The sequence below is a fragment of the Lagopus muta genome, chromosome Z (assembly GCF_023343835.1).
Source record: "Lagopus muta isolate bLagMut1 chromosome Z, bLagMut1 primary, whole genome shotgun sequence".
NCBI lineage: Eukaryota > Metazoa > Chordata > Aves > Galliformes > Phasianidae > Lagopus > Lagopus muta.
Window position 1 is genome coordinate 10370626 of NC_064472.1, and position 15621 is coordinate 10386246.

At 44.9% G+C, this 15621-nt stretch overlaps 2 protein-coding genes across 12 annotated transcripts in view; one reads left to right on the top strand and one right to left on the bottom strand.

Annotated features, from left to right (window-relative positions):
- Positions 1-295: 295 nt before the first annotated feature.
- PMAIP1 (phorbol-12-myristate-13-acetate-induced protein 1) lies at positions 296-3223 on the top strand. The gene is made up of 2 exons (XM_048931187.1): positions 296-423; positions 620-3223. Exons 1-2 carry the CDS (start codon positions 372-374, stop codon positions 730-732), a joined length of 165 nt encoding a protein of 54 aa, XP_048787144.1. The 5' UTR covers positions 296-371; the 3' UTR covers positions 733-3223.
- Positions 3224-7231: 4008 nt separating this feature from the next.
- The window catches only part of PDZD2 (PDZ domain containing 2), a 198823-nt gene continuing 190433 nt past the window's right edge, over positions 7232-15621 (bottom strand). For all 11 annotated transcript variants that reach the window (XM_048931119.1, XM_048931117.1, XM_048931121.1 and 8 more), the window contains 3 exons: positions 14263-14533; positions 12226-12360; positions 7232-11518 (listed from right to left, as the gene is read on the bottom strand). In XM_048931119.1, the coding sequence (XP_048787076.1) occupies positions 11352-11518; positions 12226-12360; positions 14263-14533 (573 nt within the window). In that variant the 3' untranslated portion in view covers positions 7232-11351. The remainder of the gene's footprint in view (positions 11519-12225; positions 12361-14262; positions 14534-15621) is intronic.

Genomic DNA, 15621 nt, shown 5'->3' on the forward strand with positions numbered 1-15621 from the left:
ATTCCTCCACCCTTTTTTAACACGAGCACACCTCCCTCCTTCTCTCCCTGCCGGAAGACACAGCCTTCCATCCCTCATACCCATCCCCTTCCCCCCAACACACCCCATCCCTCCACGCTCCGCGCCACGCTTTATTTCGGCACACCGCCACCGGCCCGGGCGCGCTCCGACACGCTCCCGCCACGGGCCGGGGGGGGGAGGGATTCCCGCGCAGTTCGTTACGTCATCACAAAAGAGGGAAAACCCCGCCGAGCTCCGCTCTTAGGGCGCGCTTCGCCCCGCCTGCCCGCAGTCGCCCGCCGCCGCCGACCCGCGTTGAACCGAGAGGTGCCGAGCCGAAGCGAGCCGGACCGTGCGGAGCTGTTGCCGCGATGATGCCTGGCAGGACGATACGCAAACCTGCGCCGCCCGCGGCGCCTGCAGGTAGGGAAAAGCGAAGGGAGACAGGTCTCAGTGTTTTATTTTTTTTATTTTGGGGGGGGGGCTGGGGGGTTGATACACGCTTTTCCCTTTTTCTTCTCGTTTTTCTTCTTTGCCTTCTTCTTCCCTTCCCCGATATCGCTATCTGGAAAAGACCTCGTTAGAATTAAACCCCCATCGCCCTGCGCGTGTTTTGCAGAGCGGGACGCGGTGGCTGAGTGCGCGCTGGAGCTGCGCAGGATCGGCGACAAGGCGGACCTACGGCAGAAGGTCCTGAACCTCATCGCGAAACTCTTCTGCCCCAAAACGTGAGCCGCCGCGCCCGCGGTGCTGAAAAAGAAAGAGGGGAGATTTCGGCTTTGCAGATCTGGAACGAGAGATTTCACTTACACTGGGAGACAGAGAAAGCTCTTTGACTTGTGTTTTGCTACCTGGAGCCACCGAAGGATGGCTGTCGCTACGTGATTCCTGTGGGAAGTGTTACAGCATTATTATGCTTTACGGATGCCAAGCAGAAAACAAAGTGATGAGCACAGCCCCTCGCCGCTCTGCAGGGGGATGTGGGGCAGGTTGGAACTTGTCCTTCTCGGGGCTGGGGAATTCTGTGAGAACCCTGCTTCCCTTGTTGCCTTCACATCCCACGTCCCACCCAGAACTGTGGACAGAAGGTTACGAAGCAGAGAAAGAACTAAGGGTTGTGGAACGTGGGCACGAATCACGAGGTGAAAGCCGGTGTTGAGGTTCTGACTGCTCTTATCTTCTACAGCTTGGATTCTGCTGGACGGGGAAGTGGTGGTGCTGGGGATATCTCATCCGTTCATTAAAACCACTGCCTTAATTTAAAGGTTATTGGTTGTAGCAAGTGGCTTTGGGGATAAAAAAAAAATTGCAATTCTGTGAATTAATGTGACGTTGCATAGTTCTAGTCTGTATATTATATATATGTATATATTTGCATATATATATATATTACATATATATAAAATATAAATATGTGTAGCCCCTTGTATGAGAGGAGGATTTCAGAGAACTGTTAAGCGAATGCTACTTCTTTAGGCTCAAAGAGTAGTATGAACAAATGCTCAAAACATGATGGAAGTACTTCATACTAACCAGAAGAAAGCACTGTTTTCTGATGATACAGGAAGTACTTCTCACATTAAAGAGGGGAACATAATGTAGTAATCATTAAATAAGTGATACGAATGTATAATGTACAAATGCTGATGTTAAGGTATGTGTGTTGAGTGGAAGGTTTCTTCCAACACTGAAAAGAAGTCCTTGATGACAATACAACACCACTGTGTGCTTTTCTAAGTAACACAATAACTCATCAACAGACCACAAAGTTGAATCTGAGTCAAAACTCGAATTTTCTTCAGATTGTCGTTTTTTCAAAGAAGGCAGCTGCCTCTCTTTGAAGAAATCATAAAACGGATTGTTACAGTCAGTACAGATAAACAGCCGCAATCTTCAATAGTTCTTTAAGGGAAGATCCTTCCCTTGTACTTTCTCTTTCATTTCGCGGCACCCCCATTTTGTTTCCGGAAAGATGGAGCTGCTGCAGCACCCAGAGAAGGGCAATGTGCTGCTGTAACTTGGAGTTCCCCTTGCTGGCTCCAGAGGAGCTGCGCTAAACTCACAGCTCAGACATGTGCCACCTCTGCACGCCCCGTCTTGCTCCTGAGCAGTGTTCTTTCAAGGGTGCACACTAGCAATAAAACGGCCTTAGCTGTTGACATTTGTCGCTACCTCTTCAATCAGTGTTCAGAGATGCACAGAACACCCATCTCCTTCAGGAGATGTAGCACAGAAAGTCAGGTGAGGCCACGCACTTGCTCCTCTAGCTGAGTGCCGCTTTGGTATGCAGCTGTATTTGCGTTGTGTAAGGGTGGGTAGTTGCACCTCCTGAATTCCAGTTCAGTTTTTCCTGCCTGGTAATGATTTTCTGGTTTTATTTATACCCCGTGTTTCAGCTTGCTCTCCTTCCTCTGCCTTTGCAAAGCTGCTATGATGTAGCTGACAGATTTGCTTGCTCTGCCACAACCAGCTGTACGAGGCTGCTGCTCCTTGGCACTGACCACTAAGCAGGAGCAGGAATAGCTGTAATTCATCTTCTTGTTGGAAAGCAACATGTTTCACTGACATCTACAGGCACCAGTTTTCCAGGTATAAAAAAACTGAATGCAAAGAGTTTTAGTTAAACACCAGCGTGCTGCTCAGTAAGGTTGCCTGCCCCGCAATCAATAGAAACAGCAGTGCTGCATGGCCTGGTGACACCCCGTGAGCTATGCCTGGCTCAGGAGCACAGAGCATTTACATCAGGAGCTGAAATATATTTGGATAAAGGTCTTCTGCTTCATGCTGCTTTGAAACTCTGTAGGAAATTAGGCTCCTACAGAGGAGTTCATGGAGCACGGGCAATAATTCAACACAAATGTTATTAAAAAAAAACAAAATCTGTCCTCATAAACGCATTATGATGGGGGCATCTGCATGAAATACCAGTGCAAGTGTTTTTCTGTCTAGATCTGTAAGGACTATTTGCTTTTTGTGAAATGTTTTTGTTTTTTCAAGGGTTGTCAAGTGCTAGCATCAAGTGAGCTCAGGAAAACGTCTGTATCCAGGTGATCAATGCCAGTACATGAGCCTGCTAATGTCCTCCCCACATTTCCTTCTGTTGCTTCCCCAGAGCATTTGCTATTATATGATGTATCAACACGGGTTTGTTTTTCTTGAGGCCAGATATTTCCCTATATGCCCCATGCATGTATGTCTTGAATTCTTGTTGAGATAATAAATGTGAAGTGCAAGCAAAAAAAATGAGTCATTGTTATAACTCCAGTTTTTCTGAGGGTTGTAAATGAGCAATCATATTACACTGATTCCTTCCAAATAGGTGGAAGTCAAAGGGCACACACCAAACCAACAGCAGACTGCCGCTGGGAGAGCAGCATCGTTAAGAGGAGCAACACATAACAACACATAACCATACCCATGAACTTCAAAATGAGACATCGAGGCATCTGTTCTAGCAATTTCTAGAAGTCTGCTCCAGCCAGGGGCACTATTACCATCACCAGAGCTTTGCACCTTTATGTCAGAGAATCTTCAGGCACTAGTGAAGGGCAAACATTGAAGCTGAGTTTTGGGGTTTGTTTTGTTTTTGGATGCAGGCAGAAGGAGATGCTGTGTTTCACCAAGGCCAGATTTCTAATTTCTCTGAAGTCTGATCTTGGAGCCCTGAAAGGGGTGAAATTCCACACTGCTTACCATGAGGGAATAGCAAGGGGTGGCACAGACCTTCCTTCTCAAAGTTGAGGTCCAAGGACATGGAGAACCCAAGATGCTGCCCAAAGTGCCACACGGGACACAGGCTCCCAGCACTAAAGAGGGATAAAACTCTGACCAAAGATTCTGAATCTGGTAAATGACAAAAATATTAAAGGCATTGTAGTGCCATGCAGCAACCTGCCCTATGGGGCACAAAGCCCCCACCTCCTGTCTGCAGGGCCCTGACTCACCCCGAGCACCTGGTGTCACAACCAGACACCAACACCCCATGTCTGACCCTACACATGTCGCTGGGTCACGTTTACACTGCGCTCAGCTGGGTGAAAACCAGCTTTGTGTTAGCAGCCGGCGCGGGGCTGGATGCACCAGTGGTATTTCATAAACAAATTGCTAGACAACAGACAACAGAGAGCACACTCCCCCTGGATGTTATTCTAAGTCATTCGGAAAGCAACAACTCATACACTGCTATGTATTTTTAGCATACACTCTGGAAGTGACTTATTTTCTTGTTTTCCTCTCACGTCAGCACAAGACTGAGCAAGGTCATGATGTGTGTCTGCAGGGATGGAACAGCACTGGATGCAGTGTGCTGGCTTTTGGTCCAGAAGGTTTTCCCTAAAGCAAATGGCAGGATGGCCAGCAAGCAATAGTGCTGACATTGCTGCAAACATGCGGCTTTGCCTGAGTGCACCAGTGCTGTCTGGACAATGGTATGAATGTACCAAAGCTGCTGCCTGCCCTTGCCCTTCCCCTGCACTGTCTCTTGGTGACACAAATCTCAGCTGTCCATGAGCCCTCAGAGTACTGCATAAAGCTGGGGAGAGGCCCTGGGGCTGGTATACCCCGAATATTGCTGCCATCACATGGCTTTGTGCCATTTGGGTTTCCCTGCATTACTACCCTTGTTTCTCCTCCCTTTGGCTCCAGACTCAGAATTCGACCTGGGCACACAGCCAGCTCCACTGTGTACCAGGGATTCATGGCCACGTTTCCTTCCCCTCTGTGCTCCTCAAGGGGACATAACCAAGCTGTGGTGGAGAACAAGGCCACGTTTGCTCCATGTCTCTCTGGAGGAGGAACCAGGGCAGTCTCTTTCCCACACAGCAGACAGGATTTCCCCAGCACTGCACTGGAGCAGTGGCATGGCATGGAAGGCACATCACCAGGAAGGGGAAAATGGCAGGAACTCCTGAGCCTGTTTGCTCAGCAGTATCAAACTGATTCAGAGAGGTGAGGCCACATACGTGGCATCATCAGCAGAAAGGCAAGAAGGTTCTGATTCTGTTATTGGCTTAGTTCAGAAAATACTCTGACTGCTGGGGAACTTGCTTCCAGGCAAGGTTTACGTGATACAGGTGGAAGGGAAACTCCTTGCTTTGGGAGAGGGTGCTTACTAGCATCAGAAGGGGTTTTCTTTCTTGGCTGACTGTACCCTGTGTGCCTCAGGCCCAGCACTGCCAGCCAGTGAGGGGAGGCGTTGTCCCCTCTGTGCTGGGTGGCCTCACCTCCAGCTCCGGGTGCAGGCTGGGTGCCACAGTGTACAGACATAAAGCTGTCACACAGCGCCCAAAGGAGGGCTGTCATGGTGGTGAGGCTCTGCGGGGCAAGGAGCGTGAGAGCGGCTGAGGGCCTTGGATGTGCAGGGCCCAGAGCAGAGCAGGCTGAGGGAAAGACAGACATAATGCTGGAAATCTAGATGGGTCCATGAATAACCACAGTAGAGGCACAGGGATCCTCAATCCGGGTGAGCAAGGTTAACGGAACAGGAGAACAGCAAAGATACAAAGACAGAAATGGCAAACGAGGTAAAGCTTTTCAGGCAGGAAGATAAATTTGACTGCAACTAAGTCAGTTATCTTCTTTGGATCTCTCAACCCTGTATGTTAGTGATATGGGAATTACAAAAAAAGCCATGCCCCAGAGCACAAAGTTCTGCTTTTTGTGCCAAGATTCCCCTTTGCTGGCACTCCAACAGATTCAGAAAAAGCCTGGTCTCCAAAACACATCTGGGTTGGGGAAAAGCCAAATCTGACTTTTCACCAACATACATGGCTTAGTGTTAAATGAGGTCCCATGTGCTAATCCATCTATGGATTAAGTCCACTGTGTCTAATCTCTGCTGTATTTCTCTGCAATGAGCCACTGTCTGGAGCAATTAAGATTTTAATTAAGGGCTTTCAGGACTGGTCCTGCAAGAGCCAGGCTGCTCTGAAGCTGTGGACCCCCAGATCAACTTGTGTTAGGATGAAGCGACAGCAGGACAGACAGAAGGACAACCCTCCCACCCATTGGACCCGAGGCAGCCTTTTTCTGGGGTGACTCAGCAGAAGGGATGGGACTTTAGCCTCCGCACGTGACTCTTGCTCACTTGCACCTTCCTGGCACAGCACCCAATAAAGAAACTGAAAGCAAACACAGAAGCTTCTGGAACGTGAGTCCAGAGATGGAGACAATGCAGACGCCTTCCTCCATTTGCCCAAAGGCCCACCAGCTCTTTCTGGGCGCACTGCAAATCAGCGTGAATGGTGAGAGGTTAGCAAGCACTGAGCAGAGGCATGTGAGCGAGAGGGCAGGGCAGGGGCTGGGAGTTTCCACCCATGCAGCTGCTGTGAGCACCCAACCCATCACTCAGACGCAGAGCAATGCGCACTGACATGCGGGCCGGCGAAGAGGATATAAATGCTTAACCCACCAGTTCCTTCCCCCGCTCTGCCTACCTCGCAGTGACTACTGACATGTCCAGGCACTCGCAGGCAGTGCTGCTTTTGGGAACCTCCGGCATTTCCCGTGTCAGAGCAGCTCCCGGGGAGAACATCTGCACTGTGCTTTACAGGCCAACGCATCCTTCTGGGTGGCAGGCTGGCTTCCAGCCACAGTGCAGCAACTTCAGAAGGTGAATGCTAGCAGCTTTCCCCATTGGGAGCTCTCTCTTGGCCTCTGCCTCCTGCTGTGAACTCCACTGCACCCCGACTCCATCCCCTCTAAAGTAACATCCAGCCCAGCCCTCACCTCCAGTGCAGCGGGGTTCCAGAGGGGAGCACAGCCCCTGGGAAGGCTGAAGAAAACAAATAATAAGCTAGGACTTGCTGTATACACATAACTCCTATACGTATAACCTGTTTCCTTACAGCTCATTGCTGGTCAGGAGGCTGAGAAATTGCTGCTCATAATGAAAACTCTTCATTTCCACTTTGCCATTTTCAAAAAACAAAACAAAACAAAACAAAAACAGAAACAAACAAAACAAAACAAAACCCACCACATCTTTTGGGACACCAAAACAGGTCCCAAGCACCTTTTAACATTTCTTAAATGCTTTTATCCTGCTTACTCTGAATGACTGTTCTTGGAGGGCAGTACTTCACTTCTGGTTTAGATGCACATCTTAACAGTATTACTGCACGGCCTCTGTCCCCAGTACAGCTTCCTCTCTGCAATGCCAGCTCCAGCCATGGACCAGCCAGATCTCGATGTGACAGAAATAAGTACCTAGAGGAGTACTAAGGATACCATTTATTTTCAAAATCACTAAAAAACCCAAACAAAACAGTTTATGGCAACACAGATTTACATAACAGAGACAGCAAATTGGAAAATGTACAATCTATTTCATGTTATTGCACTCGCTGTTTATAATATATAAGTCATTTAAAACAGTTTTCATTAGAAGAAGTTTTATTCATATAAATAAAGGTGTAAATATACAGTATCATACAAGAAGTGTGTCAGCCTAATACACAAAACCTAACCTAGAGCGGGATCCCTATTTCTCACATGATCTAGCCTACTCCTCATTGATATTTCCACATGTACATTTACATACCCTAAATGCAGAAGCAGGTAAACATTCCCACCTGGGAATGTTTCCTTCAGATTTTCACAAGAACCGCTGCCGAACATTTATAAGGGTTAATTTTAAGTGAGGGTCAACAGAAAACCTGAATCACTCAACAGTTTCTTAACACATATCTGCTCTCAATTACTTTTTTAAGCAAGAAAATGATTAGACATTGTTCCCTCTCTAACTTAGGCCTAACCTCATACCTCTGCTTTGTTTTTTTTGTTGTTGTTGTTTTGTGGGTTTTTGTTTGTTTGTTTGTTTTTGTTTTTAAGTACAGATGTAATCCCCAAAGAAGCTGGGAAGAGCTCCCAGGTACAAAAGCCTGCAGAAGATGCTACTGCTGTACCACACCAGAGCCTATTCTCATATCCAACATGTGCTCCAAGCCTCGGAAGCAGCAAAGCCTCCCACTAGACTTCTATCTAAAAGCAAACTCTCCTCATCTGGCACGCCTTCAGGTTCCTGGTGAAAAGCAGTGGACCAACTGCATAATTTCATCCTGACTTCTGGTCTATGAAAATGCAGCTGTGAGTCTTTGGACAGTCGCTCTCTCCTAGAGCTTGCTCAGCTCTCCAGCGTGGTGAAGAATCACCGTGGGTCTGACATGCAAACAAGGAGGCCAAAATGCCTGTGAACTTACTGAATACGGATGAATTAACACAACTTCCTGTGTCACTCTGCTGTGACCAGCCTCTCAGAAAAGTAAGCTACTTTGCCAGACACACAACCGATGGTTCACTACATCTGTTTGCTTCACCCACTCTTTCTGTAATAGATCAGGCCAACATTCTGTAAATCCTGGGGCTTTTATGTAGAGTGTCACCCCAACAGAAACATCAGGAAGTGCCACTGTAACCACACCAACACCAGGAGCACCGGTCAAAGTGTTTCCTGCTCCTTCACCAAAAAAAAAAAAAAAAAAAAAAAAAAAAAGTTTTTTCAGGAACAGAAACAATGAGGGTTAAATACTATTCTTTTTCTTGCTGCGAAGTTATTAGAGAAGTAAATAGTTCTACCCATATTAAGTATCAGACTTAAAATGTTAAACCTATCTTTAAATTATCCCCACTACTGAATTACACACAGAACTCCCCACCTCTCCTTGCTGTTACTCATCCAACACTTATCTACATGCATGTAAAATAAAATACTAAACAGTATTCAACTACTGAAGATCAAAAGCCTTCTAAATCACTCACAAAGAACAGTATCTGCAAGTAAGTGTCTGAAAATATTCACCACGTATCATTTTAAGACATCTCAAATTAAGTTTGCTTTACAAAATGAAGACTTCATCTTTGAGCTCACAATGTACTGGGAGAGTGCCATATATCCTCCTGACACTGTGACCTCAAAAATTTTCAACTAAAAAATATCCCCATCATTTCCTAAAACTTATTTGTGATTTAGCACATTAAAGTAGCAAAAAGTCAGTACTGCACTTGAACGTGTTATACAGATACAGGTACATATTTACTACGTTGCATTAAATTCCACATGCATTTTACGTATCTACTATACACGCTTTTACAATCAGATTTTGGTCACTCCTGAACAAGGCCTACCCATTTAATCATCACTGCCAAATGTCTTCTCCCTGATTTTTCAGGGAAGACGCAAAGCTAACCTCTTTTGTCCCGGCCCAGGCCTGCTGCCCCAGTGTGGGGCTGACCCCAGGTGCTGCACCCTCCCCAAACCTCCCCCACAAGGATGGGACCAAAGGTGGGAAGTGGTCCTGGCAGAGGAGCTGAGCTCTGGGGTCTCAGGAGACCCAAATCCACCTCATTGACCCTGAATGCATTCCACAGAAATCCTGCTGGCAAAGCAGCTGTAGGACTATGGACAGTATTGCCTTTCATGTAACCAAAAGTTGCATCTCCTCCTAGATGCTTGTGCTCATACATGTCACCGAAAGAGATTAAAATACGTTTGTTTATAGGCAAGCATTGCACAGGTTTCCTGCTCACTTGGTCTCTGGCTGCCCCACAGAACTGAATTTTATGCTGCCTATCATGAGTTGCTGATTGACACAGCTGCGACAGAAATGAACCAAACCAAGGGCCCACCATCCTGGAAGCAACTGATCCAAGCACTGTGAACTGAGACATAAACAGAGGAAACGATAGCATGATCTTGGGGTACAGCCCCAAGTGAGGAGTCCTGGCCTTCTTATAACAACTACGCAGTATATTGCCTTACTACAACAGCAGGCAGCAATTCAGATTTGGACCGGCTCCAGGCTCAGAGCTCCTCACCCTGGGCTTGTTGGCGACAAGCGGGGCTCCAGCCCAACGCGACAAACAACCTGAGCACTCTGGAACAAACAACTTGTTCTCAGCTGATAAGGACACTGGCCCATTTCCTCCTCTATCTCTTTTATGTTGTTTAGCCATCCCAGACATAGGAAGAGAAATAGCACAGTCTAATCTCTCGCACTCATACATTCTCCTCCGTGTAGAACAGACTATAAATAACACTCAGCAGCATGGCCCACCAGGAGCAGAGCTGAGAAAATCCCACCTGGAGCACCTGTAGCACTGCAGCCCCTACAGTTTTCTCTATCTACAGCATGGCTTCTCCCACCCATGCAAATAGTTTTCAGTCTCACTATCCAAAACCCTCAGCATCAGCCCATTTCTGATGCAGCCAGAAGCACTTATGCTTTGCACACACATACTCACCCACTCCCACACAAGAAAAAAATAAATACTGGACAGGAAGGGAAAAAATAATAATTAAAAAAACAGTTAATAGCCACCATAAATATGGCCAGTTCAGATTTAATCTGTTAAAATCCACATCCTTAGACCACCATTTGCCAGCTTCAGTATTTCAAGCTGGGCAACCTTCAGCCTCTTGCAGCCAAATAAAAGCAGCCTGGCTTTCAGACGTACTTAGCGATCGCTGAAGTCTGTGGGATCTGCAAGTGCTCAGCACTTGGAAACTGCCCTTCTTTTAAAAATATATGTGTATTTAAAGGTGTCTAATGTTAGAAGCCTAAATTTGAAAATTCAATCCCCAATTTTTATCACTCCCAAAAACTAACAACTCAGCCTACACCTTGGTGGACAGTCACCTAATATTCAGACTCGATTTTCTTGCTCACAGATTTCTGCTGATTTATTGCCAAGTGCTTTTGTATACACGTTTCCCCTAAAGGCAGATTCAGCTGTGGTAGATTCTGAGTTAATTCATCAGTTTTTAGAGGATTCTTCACCTTTGCAATAAAACGCTCACCTTAGGCATAAAAGTTGTGCAAAAATTATACGTCTCTTTTGTCATGCACTTTAAGCAAAACTGCACTTAGAAGAATAGAGTGAGATTGTTCCAGACATTCTCTTATTATAACAAATAAGGACCAGACCCTAAGTAAGTGTCCTGAAGTCAGATTATAGCTAAGTGATACAACACAGTCCAAGTATCATCCTTGTCAACAGGATGGCAAATGACAAGTTGTACTCCCGATGCTCTGCAGATACTAAAAATACGAGGGACAGGCACAACATTATTTCTCAGTCAAAATACTTTAAACCGAACTCAGTAAAGGTCTTGAAGTTCCACTAAAACTGCCACATCATACAAAAAAAAAGGTCTCTAGTGTTTGGTTTCCTTCATTCTTGATAAACAGGAGAGATTTTAGACGATCATCACGCTCTTGCTCAGTGGTTCTCCAAGGCTCTTAGCACCTCTTTGTAAAGCATTAAGACACTTCTGTGGCATTAGAAACAAAGACAGCTTGTAGCCAGTTTTAAATGTTTTGTCTCAGCAAATGTGATTATATGTAGCACTTCCATCACACTGAAGTTCTGTGTTTCCTGATGAGTAACTGAACAGGGCCCTCTGGCACAGATTTAATAATGTTCCAGGCATCGTAATGCATGAGGCCAAGTAATGATTTTCCACTAACAGCAAGAATCTCATCTCCAGATTCTATGTTTCCAGCTTGCTCTGCAGCACCACCTACAAGCAAAACAGGAACAAAGTCAATATAAATAAAAAATTGCTTTCTACTGTGACAAACAGCAGCTAAGCCATTCTTCTAGCAGTGGTGTCACTTATGCTCAGCTCAGCTCTTGCAATCTATTAGTAAGTTTTCTATAATGATAGTTCAACTTACAACACTGGCCACAATCAATCAGGGAGAGAAGAAGGACTGTGTTTACAGACATATATTAATGACCTTGAAAATTAAACATGTCCTTCCCTCTTAGAATCAATTTTGAAAGAAGAAAAAACAAATACATGCATGGAAATTGATAAACAATTCAGGAAACAGCACTTTCACCTTTTTTCCTTGATGAAGGAATGTATCACTCGAAATTAAGCCTGTACAAATGCTGAAAGCCCTCAGCTTCATTAGGTTTGAACTTCTCAAACCATTATGTACAATAATGCTGCTGTGATTTCATGCTTACAATAGCAGACAAGTCTAGGAAGCAACTGCGCCATCATAAGTAAATCAGATTGCTGAACAAGCACTCAGTAGTAGATGCAATCTCCAGACATTCTCAAGAGTATTTTTTTTCTAATGACTGCTTTGGTTACTAAGTGGTAATAGTCAGTGGCAAGTGGTAACAGTCAGAGGATACATGCCTGTTTAAAAAATAAATAAATAAGAAAAAAAGAAAACTGGGTTAATATCTGCTGTATTTTCATGTTTGCAGTACCTTTAAATATTCTTTTTACGAGCAAGGGCCTGTCTCCAGCAATAGAAGCTTTTCCACCATCGAGACTGAAGCCCAAGCCAGCAGAGGTTTTCAATAATTCAACACAGATGACATCATTCATGTCCAGGTTTGGATCTGCAACAGAATACACACAGCATCTTGTTATGCATTTAACAGTAAATTGCAGGTTGGGTTTGGTTGGGTTTGTTTTTTGCTGCAGTGACGAAGCCACTCAGAGTTCAGTCCATAGTGAAACTACAACATGTTGTCACCTTGCTTCTCAGAAGCATATGTGTAACATTGCTGCTGTGAAGGACTGACAGCACAGAACACAGTATGTGCATTTTCATTTTGCATGGGCAACAAAAGTCCATCAAGGCACTGAAATTGAAGCTGAACTCAACAAAGATTTTAAATGTCAACAAAAGAATTGAAAAAAAATTGTGCAAGTACTGTGGAGAGCACTTTCTTTTGTTTCCCATTCATTATCCAAGGAGTTGCACCTTTTCAAATAACAGCAATAAATAAGACTTACATTTAAAAAAAATATGCTCCATTCTCCTAAGAGAGAGTTTGTATGCACTCACTAGTGTGAATATTTGTTTCTGGTCTCACATCTACAGAAATAATCATAGCTATCAGTCAGCAGGTGTATGCCGCTTCCTAAGTCTTAGATACGTTTAGAATGCAGTGAAACTGTAGTTGACATAAATTATGATTTTGTTTAGAAGGAAATAAGCCTATAGTTTTGGAAAACAGGACCCTCTTTGCCCTGCGTGAGTGTAAAAATTCTGCAGCCTGCAACATCACAAATGGCTGTTACGGTTACCTCAAACAACTCCAAATGTTATCTGAAACATCTGGAGAGGAGCCTTGCCGCAAAGGATGGAGAGACACTCCTAATAAACCAACGCTGTTTGTGAGAGAACGTTGCCACCTAGCGCCGGCAGACTGCGCTCTGCATGTGCCACTAAGATGTAAAAGGGATTCTGAAATCATTATGTGTAGTGCATCCAGGGGAGTAGTTACTGAAAGGATGATTCATCTACAGAGCGTTCCCTATTTCTTTAATCTGCATTATAAAGTTGTACTACAGAATCCAGTGAAATTTTAAGGCAATTAAAACTGCTACAGAAAAAGAAGAGCCAACAAAAAAATCCTCTAAAGGCTATGTCCAAAGGGTTCGAAACAGGTGAGAAGCATCTCCTTTTCTGCCTTCTGCTCTGAGGTGTATGCCTGGTACTGCCCAGGGAGCAGGGGAAGCTGGATCATTGGGGCTGTCAGCAGTAGCCACTGCCCACTCCATCCCCTGCACTGCTGTGGGATGGGAGCAGGTCAGCGCTGTGCACCTGAGGCAGCTGCATACACTCAGACAGTACAAAGGTTTAGTGCCTTAATCCTGCAAAAATTTGGGGTATTTTGAATGGACCTCTCAAGTGCATGGAATTGTTGCTTTGTTCCTAAGCAGGGCTTACTACTGTCACTGAGAGCTGCTTAAAACATTTACTCCTCGTTTCCTATGGGATGGCTGCTTTGAAATCGACTTAGCTCCTTCTACCCATTTATTACAACACCAAAACCATTTTTGCTCTTTTTAGAGAAATAGTATAAAATCTGCTACTACAGAGCAAAGTAAAAGTTGGTCTCCACGGACAACAAGCTGTGATTTCATTTGTTGGGTTGCTTTTTGTTGTTGTTTGTTTTCTTGCTCTAACTAGTGTTACTACTTTAAAGAAATGTATTGTGGATCACAAGAATATACAGAATCACTAACTGTAACTGAAACTGGATTAGGTCCTACATATCCTTCTAGGCTTCTGTCTAGTTGTGACATTTCAAACAAAAATACAACAGCATCAACCAAAAAAAATCTGCATTTGGGCTCCAAAGTGAACAAATAAAATTTAGGAGTAATTTCATTTGCTCCCTCCAATTACATAAGGCACGGACTCTTTTAATCTAAAACACATGGACATTTTCCCCTTCAGTCTGCTCCGCAAAGGAATCCTTCCAAGTGCTCTTGGACAAAGATCATACCTGTTCCTATTTCCATGGAAACATCCTTTCCAGACCCCACACATTTTCTGCCAGTAGCTGATATCTCACGTCTGGAGGAATTATTTGCTTTGTCTTTTTCCTTCTGGATGACAATGACTGCATATTTGTGCAGTCTTGCCTGATGGAGTGCATTCAGGACGTCACCGTGGACCGAGTTTGCAAGAGATTTGCCATTGATTGACAGAACAAGATCTCCTCGCTGGATAGTCCCTTCTTGAGATGCCACTCCCTTGGAAAACACTCTGTGGACCTACAAGAAAAATTTTACCTTAGAGACACATTCAGCTCATAAGCACATGTAGTGAACATAGAGACCCCCACCATCAAAGTTCACAGCTGCTGCCCACTTCCCGGGTGTCAGGCACACAATACTTGCTCTTGTCATCAGCTTCAAATACAAAGTCTATGTCACTGGACAAGAACTGCAGGTTGGGATGGGGGGGAGTTCATGCTGCTATTGCACGGTCAGCTCTATGCCAAAGACAACCAAAACCAGCTAGGGAATGTAGTGTCACTTATGCACTTATGTGCTTTCATTGACTTTCTCAGATGCCTTCAATGAACAGTAACTTCAAATAATACACTTCAAATAATTTCAACCTAACACTAATTTTGAATGATGCACAGGTTATCTAGACATCCATATTACAGCAAACTCACCAAGAACAGCACCGCACTGTGTTATACCCACTCCCCAAATTCCCAGTGACCAGAATCCAAAGTAGTTTTCAAATAGCCTTTGAAGCGATGCACAGTATTTGTGCACAAAAAGGCTCTGACTTACTGCTGCTATACAATATTTAATTGCTCCTCTTTATTTGTCTGATCAAGTACCATGTGAGTGGATGCAAAAGGACGATTTAATGGCTCAAAACACGTCTTTTCCTGAGCACATAAAATACTTCATTCAGGGTGGATTAAAAAAGAATAAACTCCAGTGAGCACAGCTGAGATTTATGTAGGTGCCACTGACAGAAAGGGACTGACAACACCAGTCACGACTTGTTATTTAAAGACTTGCCTACCAAGCACTGTGATTTATCAGCCAAAGCACCGTTTCCCATGCAATACGGTTCTAGGCACACTGGACAAAGGCTCAAGGCATTTGTGGACACCATCCTGCATGGCATGTTCTGTAGGAATTTCTCCACTTTATCCAAAACAACAGCAAGAGTCAGAAACCTTTTGACTCCTTCTCCCTCCTGCTGCAGGCCCTCCTTAGGTTGTGGAGTCTGGAGACAATCAAGACCTGCCTGGACACCTACTTGTGTGACCTGCTGTAGGGAACCTGCTTTGGCACGGGGGCTGGACTCGATGATCTCTGCAAGTCCCTTCCAA